Source organism: Cydia amplana, chromosome 15 (genome assembly GCF_948474715.1).
Source record: "Cydia amplana chromosome 15, ilCydAmpl1.1, whole genome shotgun sequence".
Classification (NCBI taxonomy): Eukaryota; Metazoa; Arthropoda; class Insecta; order Lepidoptera; family Tortricidae; genus Cydia; species Cydia amplana.
The window spans coordinates 14136792-14160490 of record NC_086083.1 but is presented as its reverse complement, the minus strand read 5'-3'; the positions used below and the strand labels follow the sequence as shown (position 1 = coordinate 14160490).

The 23699-nt window shown below is 37.5% G+C and overlaps 1 protein-coding gene across 3 annotated transcripts in view; it reads right to left on the bottom strand.

Moving 5' to 3' along the window:
- LOC134654614 (uncharacterized) overlaps positions 1-23699 on the bottom strand; it is a 158574-nt gene that overhangs the window by 79905 nt on the left and 54970 nt on the right. For all 3 annotated transcript variants that reach the window (XM_063510076.1, XM_063510077.1, XM_063510078.1), the window contains 3 exons: positions 12931-13062; positions 11866-12348; positions 3319-3478 (listed from right to left, as the gene is read on the bottom strand). In XM_063510076.1, coding sequence (XP_063366146.1) covers positions 3319-3478; positions 11866-12348; positions 12931-13062 — 775 coding nt within the window. The remainder of the gene's footprint in view (positions 1-3318; positions 3479-11865; positions 12349-12930; positions 13063-23699) is intronic.

Sequence of the window (23699 nt, the reverse complement as noted above, 5' to 3'; positions counted from 1 at the left end):
TTGTCAGATTCTCCAATAAGTCCCCAACTCGCATTCGATTAGCATCGCGAAATTATAGCCTTAAGAATAAAATTCTTGCACAGTGTATATTCATGCAGCAGTTGGACATGTAGGATAGAATAGATAGAAATAATTTTATTTATGACCACAAACACGAAACAGAAAATGGTCTCATCGGAATATCAGCGCTGGAAGTCGTCAGCAACATGCTGAGATGAGGCCGTTTTGTGCCACTGTCTTCATTGTACTTTATTCATATATGTTTTTAGTTTCGTTTGTTTATCTGTTCTCGAATAAAAATGTTCTATTCTAAGTAATTTCAAAAAATATTACATTTATAAGTAATGACACTCCCTTGTTCTATTCAAATCGGTGTGCCCCGTTTTGCTGATTTTTGCACGGAATACATTACATTAGACGTACTCTTGTACCAACAATTTATTTTCAAGTTAACATGTTTACGATTCTTCGATACTTCAAGCACCATCTTATAGCATCGCTGCTAATGTTCTAATCACGTGTATCTCATTATACAGAGAAGTGTAATTGTACATTTAATTGCACCGCAGTGTAATGAGGTCAGCGCGAGAATTTGGTACAACAGGTGATAGATGTAGTCAGATGAGATGACGGTGATAAACGGCTCGGCCACGACATTGCGCGACTGGCGACGGCGGCAGCGACAATCATAGGTGGGAACGAAATGTCCGATCGCTGTGTCTCGCTCCAGCCTATGGTTATAGCTGCCGCCGTCGCAAGTCGCTCAATGTCCCACGACATTGAGCGACTTCCGACCCGATATGGTTGGAGCGCGGCGCGGCAGAAATGTAGTTGATGTCTGATGATGTCTGAAATGACGTGACAGCTTTACAGGAGTTTTATTTGATGTGTATCCTCTATTATATACTTGTACTTATACTCTTTGATATAAAGTATGCAACCGTTAGCACGATGCTTGTAACAGACCCATGTTCCTTTCACACGACGATTGCGAAAGGTCGAGCCCTTTACACGCCTTTGCACAACGTAATTACTTTTTGATATTAGATTTTTTTATAAGCAGCGCTTTATATTATTATACTTTATTAAATAATCAGTGTCGTAAAGCCTAGGTGGAATATTTAAAATCGTGAATAATATGTCATATAACACTCATAGCAATACGAGTGATGCGTTGCGCTCGCTCTAAACCACAGTAATATATGTGCAGATTTACATATCCCTTTTCGAACACACAAAATAGGGCAATTTTTTTGACCAAAGTGCAATTACGAAGTGTCGGTAGCTCTGCAGGCGGCCTAGCCAAGGTGACGATCGCTATCGTTTTGCCATCGAATCGCTTTCTCTCTATCACTCTTCCATATTAGTGTGACAGTGACAGTTGTGCGTTTCGTTCGCTACGGAGGTGTAGCGATTGGCATGTTGGCTACGGGGCCTGATCGGTGAAGCTTTCAGAATCTGAAGTCGCGGTTATCGGTCGGTATAAGGTCAGGTCAATACGGCAAGGCAAGGAATAAGTGTGTGGCCTTCACATTGGGGCCCGTTTACACATTGATTAGGGTTGTTTGAGAGTTCACTAAACGCAAGTACCTACTTATAAATTGACAATTTACTATATAAATTGCCATTGCTGGTAGTGCTAAAGACCTGTAAGTATCTACTTACTTGTAGAGTAGCATTGCATCACAATCATATCCCAATACAGAACTGTAACTTTACAGAATAATTATAGGCAAACATATAAACAACTTTTATGACAGCTATTACGACTACCGTCTCGATGGAGATTGATCGGGCCGTAAAAATTGCTTCGACATACCGATGGCTGATGCAACGATGTATGCGGTCTATTAGTGGCTGTTAAGCAGTCTAATTGAGGCACGATGAGATAAGTTTTTACAGTAGTAGACTGATTATACCGCTGGTAGTCGAGTTAGTCACCATTCATTTAACAGTTTTACACTACACTTCAGATTTGGGATTTTTAATGTTATTTCTACTCAGAATCACGAGCTTTTCCGATCCTAACAGGAGAAAAAAAGTGTCCAGATTGCCACGTGCATTTGTGTGATTGAAACTAGACAGCATGAAACTAAAGCTAAAAAATATTTCTAACAAACTTTTGACTTTTAAATAAAAACATAAAATTCTGAACCGAAATACCTACAGCATCGTAGGACGTTACCAAACATCGGTAAAATATTCCGCTGGATATTCGGTCGTGATTTTTTGTTTGCAGTCTGGCAGCCCACTGGCGCGTGTTGCCATATTTGCCGCGCAAACAGAAAAATCGGGAAAAAGTATGGATTCTCGCCTCCCCAGTGGTAAATATTTTACGCGGGTAAGAGCAACTGGTACGTTTATTAGCGAATGCTTAATTTTGAGTTTTATTTACATACTAGCGACCCGCCCACGGCTTCGCACGGGTTAACAAATTATACATAAACCTTCCTCTTGAATCACTCTATCTATTAAAAAAACCGCATCAAAATCCTTTGCGTAGTTTTAAAGATCTAAGCATATACATACAGACAGACAGACAGACAGCGGGAAGCGACTTTGTTTCATACTATTATGTAGTAATTTTGCATGTTGACGTTAATGACCCACTGAACAAGTTTACTTTGATAGTCAATCGGAAATATGATATTATTAGGTACAACGGAAATCAGGAAAGATGGATCTGAAACTTGCCGGGCCGGAAATTATAGATTTTGATTCTACTGTGAGGAAAGATTATAGTCTGAAGCATTTTGACCGATCCTTTCATAGCTCTCCTTTCAATTTACTGGGACCTGGGACCCGTTTCTGGATGTCACTTTTTGACAGGTTTTGTTAGAAAGGGACTTCCACTTGTAATTACAAGTTACAAGCCTTTGAAAAACGGGCCCTTGGGACATGTGAGTGGCTGAGAGAGATAAAGGCCGACTCACCACCCTTAGATTCGGAAAAAAACATTTTTAATGACGATTTTCGCAGTCTGTAGAACGACAGAGTCTGTACTTCTTTCATTTTCACAATTTCGCAGCTTCACCGTCGCCTTTAAGATTATAAGACATTTGGACCGTAGAGAAACTCTAAGCGAAAAGTAAAAATGTATCGGTATGATAGATGCGAACAAAAAGTTACGTGATGACTTCCCATACATGATTTAAGTTACGATTGGCGTTTTAACGCATTCACTGCCAGGGGGCGTGGCCTAGGAACAAACTTGTATGACGGTTAACAAACGATTTATTGTCACTTTGCTAGTGTCCCAGTCGTTCGACTTTAAGTCCTCAGGGTCTTGCTTGAGGTACCTACTAAAGCTAGACTAACCTGCAAAAGGCACGTCGCACACGTACTCCTCGACGCAGTCGGTGTTGCTGCGGTCCGTGGCGCCGCTAGCCACAGACGCCACAGACATGGCGCGCAGCAGCTCCGTGTCTGTCTGACAGTCTCGTAACAGCTCGCGGAGCATGGACCGCCGCTTGTATTCCTGGGGAGGGAAGCTTTGGTCTGATACAGAATTTAAGTGAGACAATTTAAGGCGAGATACGTATTAAATCTAACAAGGTTTCATAGGCAGGTATCGTAACGCACCCTAGACAGGGTACCACTCACACCCCGAGACGTTGTACAGTGCCAACCACTTAAATAGCCTCACCTATATATTGTGAGCAGGGATGTTGCGGATGCAGATTTCTTGACATCCGCGGATGCGGATGCGGATGCGGATATTTAAAGGCTCACATCCGCGGATGCGGATGCGGATGCGGATGTCAAGATTAGGTACTTAAAAAACGTCAAATATTACATTTTTAGTAATTTTTTTTTTAAAAAAACGAAACGTTTAGTATTTGTACAAGAATATAAGTGCGTTATATTTAATAAACAGTAACTTGACCGACTTTTCTGGATCTAGACTATTCTAGACGATATCGTTATAGGTAATGACGAAATTACCTAGCACTTACGCCGCCGCTAAGACGTTTCTGTACCGACTTGTTCGACATCCGCATCCGCATAAGCTCCGCATCGATTTTATGCGGATGCGGATGCGGATGTGGATGTTGAAAATAATGCGGAAGTTCCGCGGTTGCGGATGCGGATGCGGATGTTCGCAACATCTCTGATTGTGAGTATTATAATTATACGTGATTATTTTTATCAATATATCTTAAATTTGAATTGTACGCCCTGACGTTTATCGAACGACACATTAACAAGTCCGAATTTGTCTGCGCGCGAAACGTTGTGGACGCAAGAGCTAATACGGGCCGTCCACATGAATAGCCTCAGTGTAACATAATCGTCCAAACCGTGCATTTAAGTTTCGCTTTCAAATTTATTTTATTATGATTAGATAATACAGATGGCATTCTATTAAGTACCTGCAGTAACGCGATAAACACAGTGTTTTTGTGACTATGGGACGTGGAAAAAACTTACAAGTTTAGAAATTGAAAAGGTTAATTTTTATTTAACTCTAAAATTATCCCATCGTGAGATAGCTCAAAAAATAGGTCGCAGCCCTAAAGTTATTAATAATTATGTTAAAAATAAGGAAAATTACGGCCACCAGTATAAAGGACGCACAAAATTTGCCACTACAGATCGTGAACGTCGACTTATTTTACGCACTGCTTCAAATTCCACCAAGACCGCCAGGCAAATAGCTAGTGAAATAAATACTAGAGCACCTCTCTCTACAGTTCGACGCATTATTAGAACATCATCCCACCTCAAACGAAAAAAAATCATGAGTAAACCTCCTTTGCGCGAACAACATGTGGCGGGTCGACTGTCTTTGGCTAAAAAGTACATGTGCTGGAAAACCGAGTGGCGAAATGTGATTTTTAGTGATGAGAAAAAGTTTAATCTAGATGGTCCAGATGGATTTAAATATTATTTTCATGACCTAAGGAAAGAACCGAAAGTACTATCACGTCATCATTCAACTCTCGGATCGGTGATGGTTTGGGGAGCAATTTCTTACTATGGTACTGTTGATTTAATTGTGGTAGACGGAAGACTAAATTCTGAAAAGTATTTAAATTTATTAAAAGAAACAAAAAGTAAGATCAGAAAAGTAATAGGTAGAAAAAAAGTGTTTTTTTAGCATGATAATGCTCCCATACACAAGTCAGCCATAGTTACAAAGTGGTTTGAAGAAAACCAGATTGAAGTTCTAGATTGGCCATCCTTGTCCCCTGATCTGAACATCATGGAAAATGCCTGGGGTTGGCTTTCTCGGCAAGTATATTACAACGGAAGACAGTTTAGTAATAAAGAAGAACTCATTCAAGCTATTTACACTGTTTGGGATTCTGTGGACGTTAATTACATACATTCTTTATATGAATCACTACCTAAACGTATTTTCGAATTAATGAGGTCTAATGGAAGGTATACGAAATATTAAACGAGAGTTTTAATAACTAAACAGTATCTTTTAGCATGTGAGGCTATTCAAGTGGAAGGGTCAATTTATTTGTTTGACGTTATTTCTTAAAACTTTGATTAGATAACAATAAATATTGTATTTACTATTACAAGGCTTCTTGTTTTATTTCATATTTAATGTTTAATATATATCTCCTTTTTATATTACTATGAGAAATATTAATTTTGTTGAGTGAGGCTATTCAAGTGGCTGGCACTGTATTTACCAAGTTAGCCTTAAGGGCCTACCGCGATAAATGAAACTCGAAACGAATTTCATTATCTGTATCGCTCTTGCATTTTCGAGCAATCGATAGGCATGCAGATAAATAAATTTCGAAGTTCGTCGTTCGCTCGTCCTAGAGACTAAACACTGTCCATGTGGTTTTAAAAGAGTTGTTATTTATGTATTTCCATACTATTTTTACTCGTGTGTGCATAAGGTAATTCCATTTAGACATAGTTTGTTCCATTTCCTCTCGATGTTGCGAGACCGTTTTGACTAATTAACTACATTTTCACCTCAGCAGCTCGAACAACGGTACTTTGCTACTTAAAAACAGTGAGCAAAATGCGATTTTGCTCACTGAGTGAGACAAAATGAGCAAAATGTCTTTTGCTCACTGTTTTTAAGTAGCAATTAAAGTACCCTTGTTCGAGCTGCTGAGGTGAAAACTTAATTGTTGGTATATCTTAAGAAAACATGAGTGAATAAAGTGAGAAATACATTTTTCGGGTTCTCTAATATGTTCTCACTGCTGAGGTGAAAAGTTTTGTGAACTACACGAGATCAAAGTTATAAATTACATCTCGTGCGCTTTTGAGTCCCTTACTACGCTCAAGATTCTAAATTAGATTCACTCGTTACGCTCGTGAATGTAGTATAGAATCTTTCGCTTGCACGGGACTCAAAATAAGCACTCGAAGAAATATCAAACTTTGATCTCTTGTTGTACGAATAACTATTGTACCTATTTCAGTTTATAATCATAATCCCTTGTACATTTTTCGCCGGAGTTGATCACTTTTATTTATCCTTGTTTATTACATTATGTACCTACCTCCTAAATTTGTGCAGTCGAGTGTTTCTTATTACCTAGCTCCTTAGTTAAGCTTAGAATAAATTTAAAAGTGGAGAAATCACTGTCTTGGGTGAGACTTGAACTCACGGCCTCTGGATCGATACTCCAGCGCTCTGCCATCTGAGCATCGCATCAAATAATAGCATCGTTAGCCGACGTTTCTGCTTGTTAAAAAATAAAATAAGCTCCTTAGTTAATCGTAAATTACAGTAAAGTGGTGCAATAATGTGAGCGCCTTACATATTGCTCTGTAAAACGATTCAGGCGCACCCAGATACTGGCAGTTACTCGCTTTGGTTTCATTGCTCCAGTTTCGTTTTACCCATTTAGCAAAATGATCTTCAGGATTTGACATTTAGGCATTGAGACTTAGTCTTTTGGATTTTAGGACAAATAAAAATAATGCAATTATGTTTTTTTTCTTGCTTTGTAAATTCCATGTTGACATGTAAAAGTGCTCTTGTGGCCTATTTGCTGAATAAATGTTGATGTTTGTTTGATGTTTAGGTACAATGAAACCAAAGTTATTCTTATAGAGTGGCCAGTCATTTATGGCGTGGCGACGATAAGGCAGGAAATGAAATACCTAATTAGAAACTTTTTATCTAAATCAAGCTGGTATCCGACAGACTCGTATATTATTACTTTTCACCACACCAACTGGCAAAAGCTCTCTTGATTGTTCAAAAACGGATAGCAAAGTTGCATTTAATCACATGTGAGGCAAAGTAATCAAATGCAAATTTTGAGTTGTTTTCTTATGATTGCTGGTAGAATTGACTTTTAAATGATGATTTGGAATGATACATATTTAATAACATTCATTTAGAATGGATTTGGTTTGATTTTGTTTCATATCTTAACAGTTAATATTTTCTTCGGGTTGGTGTGGTGAAAAATTGTGTTTCACTCGAGGGCAAATTTTGTTTAACCCTCGTGCTTTGAAACCATCGCAACGCTCAAGATTCCATTTTTCGAACCACTCGCTACGCTCATGGTCGCATTCTCGCGGGTATCAACATTAGCACGAGTGGTTAAGCAACAACGACTTTGCCCCCTTGTAAAACAAATAACTATTATTAGGCTTATAATTTATTAATTTAGTGTCACACTAGGGGAAACTGGGGAGGGTTGATCACCCCTTTTGTTTTTAGCATACATTTTCTTAACTATTTGTAGTATTGAAAAACTTTATAGACCATACGATTCAGAATTTATCTCTTCATTAATAGTTTGAATTAGAACAGATTTGTGCAATAAATTAGACCATTATTTAATGAAAACCCATACTGTTGACTTTTACCATGTGTCCCCTATGTAAGGGAGACTTGTTTACCCCTGGTCGGGAGCCTTGATCCTAGGGGGATCAAGTGACCCTGGTTCTTGGGACACATGGTAAACAGATTTTTACCATGTCTCCCCATACCAGATTCTCGTTGATTATATAACTCGGATCGCTATTAGCAATGCATCTATAATTTGTAAAATACACAGCAAACATATATATATTGCATCTTCCATGCTTTGAAGTTGTATTTCCGGTAATCAGATGTCTAAGCCGAAGGGATCAAGTCTTCCAGATTTGGGGACACTTGGTAAAAAGATTTTAAGCGGCAATGTCATATTTCGAGGGTAGTAGCTACATTAATTTATTCACTTTATCTACAGAAAATTAATATATGAAGATATCAAACACATATTAATCCATAATCTTATACTTTTAAAAAACAATGTAATCGTATTATCCATAAAACAACATAAAATAGGGAATCAATTTTTGAACAAAAAAAAAGTTAAAAAAAAACCAAAAATCTAAGTTATTAACATAAAATTTCTTATAACAAGCTAAATTTTTTAAAGTTACATATTATGAAGGTATTTTTAGCGTCAGATACCTACAGCAATTTTATTTTTTTTACCCATCTCTGGTCGTTATTGTTTACTATAATAAATAAGTTTAGAAATTTACTGCTCACGTTTCGAGGACGGTGTTTGAGCTGCATAATCCTAAAATCCTTTCTATGGACCGTCGGTTCTATAGTACATAAGGTCGGAAAGCCATTGAAATAGCATTTCATGCATAAAAACAAATATCGCCGGTTGAAAACCAAATATCGTTATAAGTGTTGTTTGTCGACCGAGTAACATCCCCTGTGTGTAAAACGTTTAACTTGATAAACAAGACCAAGTGCGGGTAGTTCGTAAAATGTTGATGTCAACTTTAGTTAGTCTTTTCAAAGGCCACGGGGATAATTCCGTTTTCGGAGTTCGGAGTCGGTTGTATAATTAAAAACTGAATTATACGCCATTAAATCCCGTTTTAAAAAACAATAGTGAGTCAAAAACCTTGAAAGTTTAAATCAGTGTTTCTCTGGTCGTACTTTTGCGGCATGATTTACTAAAGAAAAGAAAATATTTATGATAGCTCTATGAATCATTTTGTAAGTAAATTTATTACAATGTATACTTGATCGCTTTGTGGGTGACATGATCCCGGAATCATATCTCCCCTGAAGAAAAAGACAAAGTCTCCCCATACATAGTAAGATTATAAAACGTGCCGTACTCGAAACGTGTGTTCGCGTATATCAATGTAATCCAAGTTAATCATCACTTCAATAAACAACAAATAAAATAAGCACACTCACTAACATCATTTCCATCTCATATTATAAAATAAATCCAGTTAAAGCTTACCGAAAATTGAATATAGTACGCAGAAAATCTTTCACCGTCCGCCATTTTTGAACCACTGACTTTTCCGATACAGTGCCATGACAGAACGTGAAGTTAGGAACGAATGAATGAGTGTTACCAGTGCAAATTTTTTTATCTCGATTGGTTTGATTAAAAATGAAGTTTACCAAGTGTCCCCTAGGGATCGACCCTCCCCACCCTCACCTACATAGACAAGGGACATAGGTACTGTACCTACTCCCCAATAGGCTAAATAACAAGTTTTTATTAATGGTTTCAGTCGATCAGGTTTGTTTTAAAGCCATACAAGTCACAAACGATAGTCTAAGTCTCGCGTCGTACTAAAAAGTAGTTCAACGTGAAGTTACGGCCAAAGAGAAGCTGTCTTGAAGTATGGAAAAGAAAATTTTGACGGTAAAATATTGCGTTTAGGTATATATTAATATCTATTTTTACTATAAATCATCTAAGGAATCGAATGGTCCATTAATTACGTCTTGGAAGTAAAAAAACTTTGAGGTCTTGTGTTTTTTTATTATTTCCATTTTATTTGAGTCCAATTTAAGTGGATTTTGTTATAAAACTCCCTTCCCATATCCCTATTATACGTATGAATGCGGTTGACAGCACTATACCTACTTTTTACAATCTTTAAATGGGAGTACCAAAATATTAAGATTATTAAGGTCAAGCTTTCAACTGGTTTCATTAATTACCTAGTTAAAAAAGAAAAAATCCTATGTTATCCCTTTTTCCCCAGTTTCATAATCGCTGTTGTTGTTGTTGGGAACTTGAACTAGTTCTTATTTGCTATAATTAAAAAAATACTGACAATACTTACAGGTTCAAAGCTTTCTTCGTGAGTAGGAATGAAGATTTCAGCGAACATAATAAAATAAAACAAAAAATAAATGACTAAGTAATTTATTAAAATCGCAACTTAACAAAAATAATACATGACCAAGCTTTAAATTAACAAATTGAACAATAAAATAGGACATAGTTTAATTCAGGGTAAACGACTCACTTGATAACCATTTTAATAAAAAGGGTGTGCTACAGATGCGCGGAAAGTTTCTAAAAAGTTCTTTGAAAGTTCAGGATAATTTGTAAACAAACCAAATAAACAATCATTTTGGAAATGGAAATTTGGAGTTTCTGACGGGACATCAGTAGTTGTTACAACGAATACGTACTAATAAGCTAAAATACGCTACTAAAAATCTAAAATACGTAAAGGCCAACGTAGGCCAATCCGGGACGTTTACGCCTTCTAATGCATTAATGTGCCCCGAATTTTCTTTCTAGTTTAATATGAACAGGTATAAGCACTAAATGAGTTGTTATTCTTACGTTAGGGTACCTTACGTGTGTGTTAAAATCAGTGGATGTAGAACTACATTTCTAATGCTATGAAATGATTGGTTGAAACAAACCGCCTTAAAAAAAACCCGCTGTTCCAATTTTAATTGGAAAGATATTTATTTTATAACAGATATTGTCACGTTTACCCTATGATTTTTTTGTTAGTAGGTATGTACTACTTTTAGTTCAGTCTGTTTTTAATCACGAATAAGTAAAACCTCTTTTATTACTCGAATAAGGCACGTTTTAAATTCGAATTTACATAAATATAGGAATATATGCGTTTTAAGACTATCAATATTCAATATACTGTCATGTAGGTACTTAGAAAATCTTATAATAAAATTCGTTATGAATGTCGAAATTAATGAAATATATGCAAATTTATTTAAAATTATTTCATATGGAACTCATTCATAAAATTGTCGAATCATAAAAATATTTATATTTTTTTTAATTTCTAGAACATCACAATTGTTAAACCAAAGGCATAACGAATATAAATAGATATTGTAGTACCTAAGTAGTTAATTATCATTAAAAATTATTTCCTTATACAATATAAAAAATCTTCAACATAAGCACAAAACTATAGATTACATATAGATTCTGACATGTTTCACATTTTAAACTTAATATCATAATTAATCCTAAATAATATAGCACCTAAGAAATACTTTTCCATTTAACATCAAACAATAGTTATAATTAATAAAAACTATAAAAAGCACCTGATACAAAAGCACCAGAATTATGGAAGGACTAGGTATTGCAAAATACCGAAAATCTATTTTAAATGCCTGAACTGGGTTTTAAAATCATGTCATCTACTTCCTAACTCGTCTGCCTGAGATTTTTTTCTAATTCTTATTTCTTCTACAACCTCCATAATAAGCTGAAATGTTTGAAAAATATTTGTAATTTTCTATCAAACATTTTCGATGCATCGTTCTAAAGAGAACGAAATATCGGAAATGAAAAATTAAAAATCTGTTAAAAGATCATGCTTATTCATCATGCAATAGGTTTATTTATTTAAGTTACAGATATTGTCTTAAAAAAGTACAAAATAAGATTCCCAACACTGAATAATTTTAATGTCAGCAAAGTAACCGTAAAATTGTGGAAAGATTCGAGCGCCTTATTTTTTGTACCGTTCACTTTTCCTGCTAAGTATTTTTACAAAGTTTGTGCAACATGAATACTAGTTCTAAACCTACTACGACATAAACATAAACAGAAAAAAATAGGTACACAAATATAAGTGGTGTGAAAACTACGTGCAATCAGGACTAACCTGGCTTAAGGGCCTGATCCTTTCGTGTATGCTGTTTTCCGCCTGCCTCGCTGAGGGTGGGGGGTGTTCAGGCGTAGGGGGCTGCTCGTAATGTGTGGGCGACAGCGGAATATCCACCCTCGGCCCCTCGTAATACCGTTCACAGTCGCTTGGACTATTAATCGATTGGTCGTCTAAAAGACTCTCTAATGAAGACCTGTCTTGGTTGGAGTACTTTCTGACTCTGTCCTCCATTCTATCGTTTTCGTTCTGTGCTCCGAAACTTCTTCTAAGTTTTCTTCTAGGGTTCTGTTCTTTTATGACGACGTTTTCGTACATAGCAGTGATGGCGACGGGCTGTGAGCGGTTCTTGAGGCTCGGGCGGGGGTTGGGTACGGGGGCCACGCGGGGGGAGTTGTGGTTTTCCTCGAACTCGGGGTAGGATAGTTTACCGTCAACGTATTGGTCGACGGATCGACCGTGTTTGAGGTAATGTTTAGCACCCTGTAACAAAAGAGGTTCGTGTTTTTATGAAAATTACATATTTTCATGTTTTCAAGGCCGCGGCTGTTTGCAGCGACAAAATGCTGCGAAAGGAAATACTATTTCCACGTTCTGTCGCTTGCCAGAATCGGTGAGTTGGCCTTTGACTCCCGCTTTTCTGCGGACACGTAGGGTGGGCCAGACCCGGCGGAGTAGTTTGAATACTCCTGTAATAGTGTATCAGCACTATAAGCAGTGTATGTGTGTGTAATGTGTATTTATAGTTTAAGGTATACCTGTATCTCGTCCAAGTCGTCCTGACTCCTCGCATGGATCCGCAGCTCGTAACTGTACCCGGAGGAGGGGGAGTTGGCGTGAGCGGGGGATACTGAGAGATTTCTCCAGGGTTCCTTAGACGAGCCCTGTGTGAAGGGTAGAGTGTGTAGCATACCTGTATCTCGTCCAAGTCGTCCTGACTCCTCGCATGGGTCCGCAGCTCGTAGCTGTACCCAGAGGGGGAGTTAGCATGAGTGGGGGAAACTCAGAGATTTCTTCAGGGTTTCATAGACGAGCCCTGTGTGAAGGGTAGAGTGTGTAGTATACCTGTATCTCGTCCAAGTCGTCCTGACTCCTCGCATGGGTCCGCAGCTCGTAGCTGTACCCGGAGGAGGGGGAGTTGGCGTGAGTGGGGGATACTGAGAGATTTCTTCGGGGAGGTTTCTTAGGCGGCGTGGGCTGTGAACAAGAAAAACATAGTATTAAACTAAATAAACGTTTTGTAGGTATTTTTCAACGTATACTTGTACGATAAACGTGACAGTTCTCTAGCTGTAGTATGAAAGTTGTTTACATTAACTAGTGCGTCTAGCTTTAGCTGTCAATAAGCAAGTCACGCAAAATAGCAATAGACTTATTGTTCTGTCATTGTCATTTATACAAGTACTTATTCCAAAGGGGTAATAGAGTCAGACCAAGAAAAGTCTGCAGCAATTTTGATAGCCCACGCAGTTAAAGTGTCATTTTAAACGTCAAACTTCTATGAATTTATGACGTGTAAATAACACTTGCACTGCGTGGGCTATTAAAATCGCTGCAGAATTTTCTTGGTCTAACTCTATAAACTATGGGACCAGATTCGATCAGAGTAAATAAGGCAAGATATTAAAATTGTTCGCAAATTTCATTTGCAACATGTGAAAGTTAAAATTCTGAATGTCCAACGTTGCTAACCGATAGTCTAAAGTCTAAATAAAACCTACCCATTGCGCATAATTGGCACAATGAAAGAAATTAGTCTGCGTCTTTATTTAGACCTAAATATATTTAAACTTAGCCTTCACTTCAATTAAGAACACGACGCCGTGTCATCGCCCGAGCTTATCAAATTATGTGGTGGCGATTGGTCCTTGCCTAGTGGGTAGTGCCCCTACCTGTGATCCTGTGAAGCCGCGGTCCTGCGTTCGAATCCCGGTAAGGGCATTTATTTGTGTGATGCGCACAGCGCGCACAGTTTTCTATATATTTATGCATTTGTATATTATATCTATCGTTGTCTGAGTACCCACAACAGAAGCCTTCTTGAGCTTACTGTGGGATTTAGTAAATCTGTGTAAGAATGTCCTATAATATTTATTATTATTTATTATGGTGGAAAGAACGGGAATGCCTATTCCTGAAGCTCGTTGTCGTTTCTAAACCGCAATTGAACAGGGCATTTGAATACAGCGACGGTGGTAGCCGGTGGTGCAAAGTTACAACTTACAAGTAGCTAGAAACTTCACACACAAGAGGAATGTAAGTGAAATGGAGATTTCTTTAGAAAATCACCTGTTTTTATTGCTTTAGATTGTATTTCTAGGGGGAATTAAATACCTATGTCTTAATTCTAAAATTAGAAGTACCTACGTAAAGAAAGTACCTACTCTCTGAAGACACGTGGGCTCTGTGATTTAGTCATTTGTTTATAATTTATGCTAATCAGCAGAAAGCTGACGCCCAATAAGTCTATAAAAATAATTGTGATAAAAGGTGGGTAAGGTAAATACTAATTATATAAATGTAGTATGTATCAGTAGTGGACAAGCGTACTGTTACTGACTGATGACGACGTAGGAGCGGTACGTGATTTAATTGATCGAGTTTACTTAAAATGCAATTGATAAAATTTAAAGCCAAGGGCAAATCTTATGGACTCTGTCGATTTAGATCATCGTCAGTGAGATAGACTTGTTTTCAAATAATGTCTCAATCAAAAACTTCGTCAACCCTACGGGCTAAGTGCGCTTGATCATCTGTGCAGCAAATACGCGTTGGGGTAAATTCCGACTTGGGTAAAGGAAGAGGAGAGTGTCGTTGCGTCCGCCTGTAGTTTAGACCACAACCAAGCAAAGTGGACAAGTAATCCAATAGAGAAGCGCGGATGAGGCGTAGATTGGCGACAGCCGGTCACTGAATGGGCTGCATTAAAGCAGCCTATCAGGCCTGAGCCGATTTGTAGAGATAATGGCACTGTGACACCGCACTTTGCAGTTAGAAGGAAACTGTACAACGGCCAGTACTTGAGTACAGTCACCTGCAATAATACGTTACACACCGAAGGCCGCAAAAGTACCTGACACGATCTCATTTGTAGAGTCATAAGAGCGTGTCACATATTTTTGCGGCCGTCGAAGAGTAAAATATTATTGCAGGTGACTGTACCAAAAAGGCATATTTATCGCTCGCGAATCGCTTCGGTCTAAGAGCTATTGATCGTAATCTGTCTTTAAATTCTAATCTTAAATGCTCCCGGAATCCTACGAGTTTTTCGTTCTCAAATGTATCTTACACGGCTAATTTCCAAATTTTCAAGAAAACCCTTTTACCAACGTGCATTCTTCGAACTACATTAAGAACAAAGCACATCAAAGGGAACTAAGTATCAGATATAAATCAACTGCACTGATCCTTACAATGAAAATGTTGTAACTACGCGAAGTTTCAAATTAGATACGCCCATATCACAATATGGGAATAATGTTTAATGTGCACTATGAAAAGTTGGAATGGCATGAGTAGTTAAAGTACATATAACTTTTTAATTTATTTGACTGGCGCCAAGTAGCCATTAAAATCGTTTAGGCTAATTAAGTATGATGAATCGGATTTATTACGATAAGCGGGAGGTTTTAAATGACTGGCATACGCATTCAATGAGGATAAAGTGACTTATGTTGAGTCACTGGATTGTTTATGAAGTGCATATACCGCAAAGAGTATAACAATCAAACAATGTAATGTTACGAGTATCCGAATGCAATTATAATATTCGTAATAGTTTGGTAATACGTATTACAGCAACATGTGAACGTTAAACTATGGATTGAATAAATATTTTTTTCTACTCCCGTACTTTTATTTGCCATTTAAAAGGTCGTACACACACCTTTAAACCCCTATGTTATAGTTGTCAAGACAAGTCTTTAGTCTATTCCCCAAAAAAGTATTTGTGCATACACGCAGTATCTTTTTGGTACTTTTACGATACTTCGTGTAATCACCACTTAAAAAATATTGTATGAAATACATTGTTGCCAACCTAATTTTAATTGTCATATCTGACAGATGAGTACTAAGTGCATTGCTGCCAATTTACAAAATATTCATTAGGTTCTATAGTAGAAACAATAAAATTGCTTCAGAAGTCAGAAACGCGCATGTGACACCCGTAATATAGCAAGATCCATAGACTACGAACACCGCTTAGCGTTGCTTGTTAGTCTCCATAGGCTACTGTGGCCAAAATCGAGAAAAAAACTATCCAAAATAGTAATTTAACTATAGTCCGTCAACCAAATCTTGTCAGTAGCAATGTAAAGCAAACTAAAGTAGGGCAACACTCAAAGAGCAGTATTGCGCTAAGAAAAGCAGCAATGTACATCGAACCAACAGTTTTTTTTTTCGCTGAGCGCGCCCTGCGTACGTCAATTCAAATTGTCACTCGCGGTTTATTGAAAAAATTGAAACATGGACGGACAATTTAAAAGCGATGTTAAAACAATGTTAATCAAAATGATGAACAAATTTGAAGATATCAAAAACAACTCCCTAATAAATCCGTAATTCGTAGTGCTTATATTCTCTTTGTTCCCTATCTATGTCTTCTAAGTTTACTAAAATAAAATAAAACAACTGATATTTGGGTGTTTATTTAATTTAAAGGTAAATAAGATAAGGGTCACTTTTCGACTTGGTTGCGTTGTACACGTACATAAACCGCCATAGGTAAGTATTGTCTGAAAAGATACTACCTACTACGAACGCCTTATATTGGGCAAGATTTAATCCTGCAACAAACATGTATGGATTAGGTAGATATTGCGAAAGAACGGCGATATAATCAAGGCTCTTAATACTGTTTAAAAGGTTTACCTTTGTAAATAGTCACAACTGATTGCTGAAAATATTAGACATGTGGGCCTATGGACGGTTTTCAGGACACAATTGATGGTCTTGTTGGATAGATTTAGGCATACGTTTTAATTTTATTTATGCCTTTTAACCCTAAAACAAAAAAACTGAACATAATCTTAAAAGTTCGAAAGAGTTCTTCCAATACTTGTCATAACCTCAATTTTTAGTAATGTTTACCATCAACGAGCATGATTGTACATTGTAGGCCCCTTAGCTTTGTTTATTCTTATTTAATGTATTGGTATTTAATGGTGACAGCAGAAATATCTCTTGAAACAGAAACGATTCAGAATGAAAACCAAATGAAAACAAATAAGGTGACGGCTGTCATTCACGATCCACATTCCACAGATAGAACACAGATGACACGCGTTTTGGAATTATTTGAACACAGTGTTGCTAACCCGCGATTTTTCAAATTTGCCGCCTTTTACTACTGACAAGATTTGGTTGACGGACTTTAAGAGCAAGTACCAGGGCCTCATGAGTTACAAGAAGGTGTCGCTGACCAACCGGCCGCGGGGCGCGGGGCGCGGTGGCCGGGTTTGGTTTGTTTACCTACATATATGTCCTATATGATTCCACTTGTTTAAAGTAGGTATTATTTTTGTTGAATGAAAAATATTTGTTATTTAACAAATTTTTAATTGTAAATTTTTACAATTTTTTTTTCAAAGTAAGTGCTTGGTCGTAGAAAAAGTATTGTATGCAACGTTGTTTAACTGAGTCAAAAAATACTCGTGGCGTCTTTATTAACAATTTTCGGCTTCGCCTCAAATTGTTACTCACGCCACTCGCCTTTTTTGACCCCTCTTAAACAACGGTTGCATAAAATACTATTACTCCATAAGTGACTTCCCGAACATGAACAATGAGGAATACGAGTATGACTTATTGTCATTTTAAAGGTCTCAGAATAATTTATCCAGCTTGTTTGACTTGATGATTTGTAATGTATTTTATTGTAGTTTTAATAATTGTTATTTTAGTTATTTTATTTGTATGACATGATAGAATATTACAATTTTTGCATGCTCAATTGTGAGTAGAGTACACTATACTTCTAATTTTATGTCACCATCTACATACTCACTGTATTCTGGCGAATAAATAATTTGTATTTGATTAACCAATATGTAAATTGTAAAGTAACAAGCTGCTTTGGGTACATTTAAGGGAGCATAAAACTAACAGAAAATTAATTGAATGTCATGTATGACTCCTGAGAGGAGGAAACATTATGTTCTAGACTAACTTCTAACTAAAAATGCTTAGGGCATCAAAATGTTGCAAGTCAGAATTGACTGAAACACCCAAAGTGAACAGAGACAAATCACAATTTCATAAAAGTAGACATAGGTAGGTATATAATAGCATAGAGAAATATAGTAAGACAAGAGTGCTCACTCCATACGTCAGTTAGACTATTAATTTCAGAGTCTACATCTAGCATCGAGTAGCGGAACTATCAGTACTGCTACTTGACAATAGATGTAGCAGTACTGATAGTTCCGCTACTCGATGCTAGATGCTAATAGTCTTTTCGGTACTAAAACTGATGTATGGAGTGAGCAATCTATGTATTTTTTCTATATGATAATAGGTAGAGTAGCGTTGCCTAACATTCTGGACTGTAACTACCTACCCTATATTAAGTAAGGTGTTGAAATGTGTCAAAATTTGAGAATGTAAACAATTGCGTCCCACTGCCCGACATATTTCAGGAAGATTTCAGACAAACACCCACAGCTACTTACGCAAGCTCGTTTCTATCCAACGTGTCCTACCAAAAACTACCTTATGCCGTACGTGTAAAGTTCAATTTTGGGTTAAAAGGTGCGTTAAATAAGAGTTTTCTGTAGTTATAACTTCGCATCTGCTTCAAAACATGTGTGTGTGGTGTTGCAACGTAAAGTAACCTAATAGTGTGATGTGTAAAACGCCTGCAATTACAGTAAACGGAAATCGGCTAATTGTTGTTTTGAAAGATTTAATTTGTAAGTCTGTCAGTTTAATGTATGTGCGTTGCGAAAGAATATGGACTTTGTACTGGTAACCATGGTAACTCGAGGCTTAACCGGTTAACCCCGGGTTAGTGAATGGTGCAAGTGGCCCTTAAAGTCGGACCAAACTAACTCAGCATAGCATTTGCAAAGACAAAGTACCTATGAAAATCATCATCATCATCATCATCCTGGCGTCAATCCCAGCTGTGCCCCCGCGCGGGGCGCGAGGACCCGGGGTCCGCCTTCCGACTCCTTCGTGTCCACTTTGCCCGATCTTCGGCGTCCCTGGTGGTGAGTCCGTTGCCACGCATGTCCTCCTTAACGACATCAAGCCATCGCTTCCTGGGCCGGCCTTTTCTTCCCGTACCGGGAGGAGGCGGCATGGCCAGGCATTTGTTACCCACGTAACTTGCCGGTCTGCGCGAGACGTGGCCATACCAACGAAGGCGGCACTCTTGCAGTTTATCAGCGATGTCACGGACGCCAAGACTACCCCGGATGTGGGCGTTTCGGACGCGATCCTTGCGTGAAACTCCGCACATCCACCGCAGCATCTTCATTTCCGTGACACGCAGTTCCTGCTTGTGCCGCTCTAATAAAGGCCAAGTCTCGCTGCCGTACAGAAGGGCAGGTCTAATGATGGTCTTATAGACCTGTCCCTTCAATTTAATCGGCATTTTGGGGTCACAAATAACCCCAGTCATCTCCCGCCATTTGACCCAGGCAGCCATTGACAAAGTACCTATGGAAATGTCATCATCAATAACAAATTTCTATGAAAATATTACGTTTATATTGACACCACCTCACTTTGTTCTGTTCAAATCGGTGCGAAGTTAGCTTAGACGGACTCTTGATTGACTGCGTTGGCCAACTAATAGGTAATGGATTTTAAAATAGACGTAGGGTTCCGCATTTAGACCTAGATTTTTTAGGAATGTAGAGATACTACTATCTAGGATTCCAAATTTCAGATCAAGTTCTTTTTTTCTCCAATCTTATATCTCACTTCTTGCCACAGCATTGTTTTCATCGAAAAAGTAATTTCTATATATAGGAAAAAAGCGAGTTACAACAGTTAAAAAGTGTCTGGATGGCTTTTGGAAATGTTTGTCTAGTATAATTTTATTCTGACTGCCATAGACTGTCATTTGGAGGATAATCCTAGAAAAAACAGTTGTAAGACACGACCCATTCATCATCTCAACTCATTGAGAAATTGAACCAAACAATCCGTCCGTTTAGTCAACCCGTTGAAAGAAAATGTTGGCAAAACTCCCTTCTAACGTAGCGTAGCCAACATGCCAAACATCGAATTTAAACTGTTGCGAGACATACTAACATTATACGGTTTAAACTCACGACGGCCGTGTATCGCTGCTCGCACTGTTAGTGCTTGAAAAAGGAGACCTAGGCTCTCCGAAACATGTCGCGCGAGTGACTTAAAACAAGTGAGTCTAAACCGTAAAATTATTCAAACATGCCAATCGTTTACGCTCCGTAGCAAACTGTCACTGTCACACAAATATGTTACCTTGGCTAGGCACCCAGTTATTTGCCGATTAAAAATAGCCCTTACGAATGTAGTAATAAAAGCGCACAGTGGGTCATTGTTCGTTCTTGCAAAACGAGAAAGTATTTGTAAACTGGCTGGTGGCCAAACGTCAGTTCATCTGATGCTATTTCCGTGGATTCTGGACGTTTAGCGCTGTCAAAGAATAAGAAGATAGACAGAACGGGAAATAATTGTGAAATATGTTGTTTTTCACAATCATTTTTGTTGCTGTGTGAGTTGGCTTCCTGAAAATAGCTGGCCTTTATATTTATAGCTGAAGCAACTAGGTAGCAACAATGTCAAAGAAATCGGCGACTGGTCTGGCTGGCCTAGTGGGTAGTGACCCTGCCTGTGAAGCCGCGATCCTGGGTTCGAATCCCAGTAAGGGCATTTATTTGTGTGATGAGCACAGATATTTGTTCCTGAGTCATGGTTGTTTTCTATGTATTTAAGTATTTGTATATTATATCTATCGTTGTCTGAGTACCCACAACACAAGCCTTCTTGAGCTTACTGTGGGGCTTAGTCGATTTGTGTAAAAATGTCCTATAATATTTATATTTATTTATTTATTTATTTTATATGACACTGCTGATATTGTTATACGAATATTTTCTTTATTTTCTTCCCATGCTTTCCCTTGCCAACTTTCTACGTATTGTAACGTTGGTTTCCCACCATAACTATACGTTAATGTTAAGTTTCATGGCGCATGAAAGGCATGAAGGTCATGTAAACATTTTTCACGTATATATGCGCGTAAAATAACGCGCAAAATAACGTAAGGTGCGCATTGGGGTAAGTTCGAAAGCGTGGCAATTTTAAAAATGGCAAATATCTACTAGACTACAATCACTGTCTACTGTAGTGTAGCAACAGTTAGCAAGCTAATGAGCCACTTTTTGAACCCATTCAGAGTGAAAACAATAAATGGCTGATTACTGTCCACCAACAGTCCGATCCTTTAGATGGCGGTTTTCAGAAAAAAATGGTACCAGTTTTTCATACAAATTTTGGGTGTCTTTTTTGTAACGGCCCATACAAAATGTATGTGAAAATGCGTTACAAAACTGACATTTATTATTAAACCCATTTTTTTCTTGTTAAATCGATAGTCCTCGTGATTCGGAGTAGAAATAACCCAAAACTTGATGGATTTTCGAAAAAAAGTATGCCCATTTGTACCTTCTAAGTTAGAAGTTCTAACCATAGTTTAGTCTTTGCACCATAAGATATTTGTGTAACGCGAGCGCATTATAAAATAACGAAATGAAATTGGGTGATGGAACCCTTGACCCACTTCGGTCCCGTATACCTACTACAACAAACGGGAGTATATGGCTAATTACAAAAGGGTGGGTCAAACTTTTAACTACGTGGGTGAAATAAAAGCGGATACGGTTTATACTAATTTAGTTTTGTTAAATTTGTTATGAATAGATCCGTGATATGTTTTGTTGACACTGTAAATAAGTAAATCCTAATAACCCAGATGGGAAATTTAATCAAAATCTACAAAATGGCCCAAAAATACATTGTAATTTTCTTTGACTGCGTCATATTGTTGATGATTTTAACAAACGTTTACATTTGTGTATTAAAGGTAAAATAAGAGAATAATACGTTTTGTTTTAGCACGGACGATATGAAACGATTGTAGTTTAAAATTTAATTGAAATTGAAATATTCATCGGACCGTGGTCCATAATGTGTAAAAGACGTGTCCTTAATTGAAAAATATTCCAAGAATGTGTTTGTCAACGTTTTTGGGCCATCCTAAAATTACTTTAATTAATTAAAAACTAAAAAAATTAAGTCCAACTTACTTAAACTACGTAAATAACCATTCTCAAGTCACTAACACAAACACTAAACCACATCACTTTTAACAATCGATCACCAAAACACATTCCCGAATTAGGTTCAACCGATCATCGATCTTAATAATAACAAACACAACAAAAACACAGTCCCTAAATCGGTATTTCAACTATTCAAAAACACTACACTAATCGACCAACTCAATTAGCATATCGCGCGATCTAAAATCGCGATTTCGCTATCGGATCGAGCGTTAGATCGCGGGACGCAAGCGCGAGGCGCGCGCTAAGACGCTACTGCCGCCTAATTTGTTACTTCTTGCCACTCCCGCGCCCTTCGGCCGTGTACGTAACCGACCTTTCGTAACTGGTAACGAAGGAAGAAAAAATTATCTTTGTACGATACTGGTTTCGAATAAAGATTATTTTTTCTTCGTACGTAACCATAGTTACGAGAGAAGAAATTTTCTATTTGAAATTACGAAAAAAGACTATCTATTCCTCATACGTAACTGAGTCAAAAATCTCAAAATGTTTTAATCATCATTGAGCGTAGGTAACATACTGATATGAAACCTCTTCAAACTCCTTACTGTTATAGACTAGACTAACTGTTATATCCATGAATGAGTTTCAAAAGAAGACTCTATATTCTGTATCCTCCTTGTGACCAGTTAGAACTTATTGACGGGATGACGAATAGGAACAGATTTTCAGTGTGACCAATAGCTACAAAATTAGTATGTGACTTAATAGAACTAAATTTACTTGTGACGGGTTGAAACAAATATTATTGCTTTCTGCAGTATGACCGGTTAGAACAAAATTTTGGTGTGACGAGTTGATCCTAAATCGGGAATACGATACTAAATTATGCCCTTAAACGGATCATTACATTATGCGCCAAGCAATTATTTTAATTCATTATACAGTTGCTAGTGTACTAGGTGCACCAAATTATAATTAAATGATAATATAGATCTATTAAGCCTTTCTTTGTAATTAACTAGCTTTTTCCCGCGGCTTCGCCGGCGTACTAAGACTACTAAAAAATGAGGTTTTCCCCAAACAAACTTTGAACCTCCATTTTACCCCCTTATGGGGTGAATTTTGAAACATCCTTTCTTAGTGCACCCCTAGACCTTATAAGGAACCTACGTGCCAAATTTGGAATCTCTAGAACTAGCGGTTTGGGCTGTGCGTTCATATGTCAGTCAGTTTCTTCTTTTAGGTATATATTTATATTGAAAATCGGCGATGGAATAATTAATGGTACAATCAGCATCAAAATAGTAGTCTACAAGTATAACTTTAAACTAAAGGTAAGGAAATGAAAAAAATTACATGTGTTATAATATGTACCTAATTAAAACGTAAAAGGAGAATGGGCAATTTTGTATGGGGAGTGTCCCATGGATGTATACTGTTGAGACATATGTGGTTTTAAAGCTCTTAATCATAGTATTATTTTATTGTATGGCTCCAACCTTAGACACCTTGCAGGGACCGAGCTATAAAAAAAAATAAGTTGCTCACATA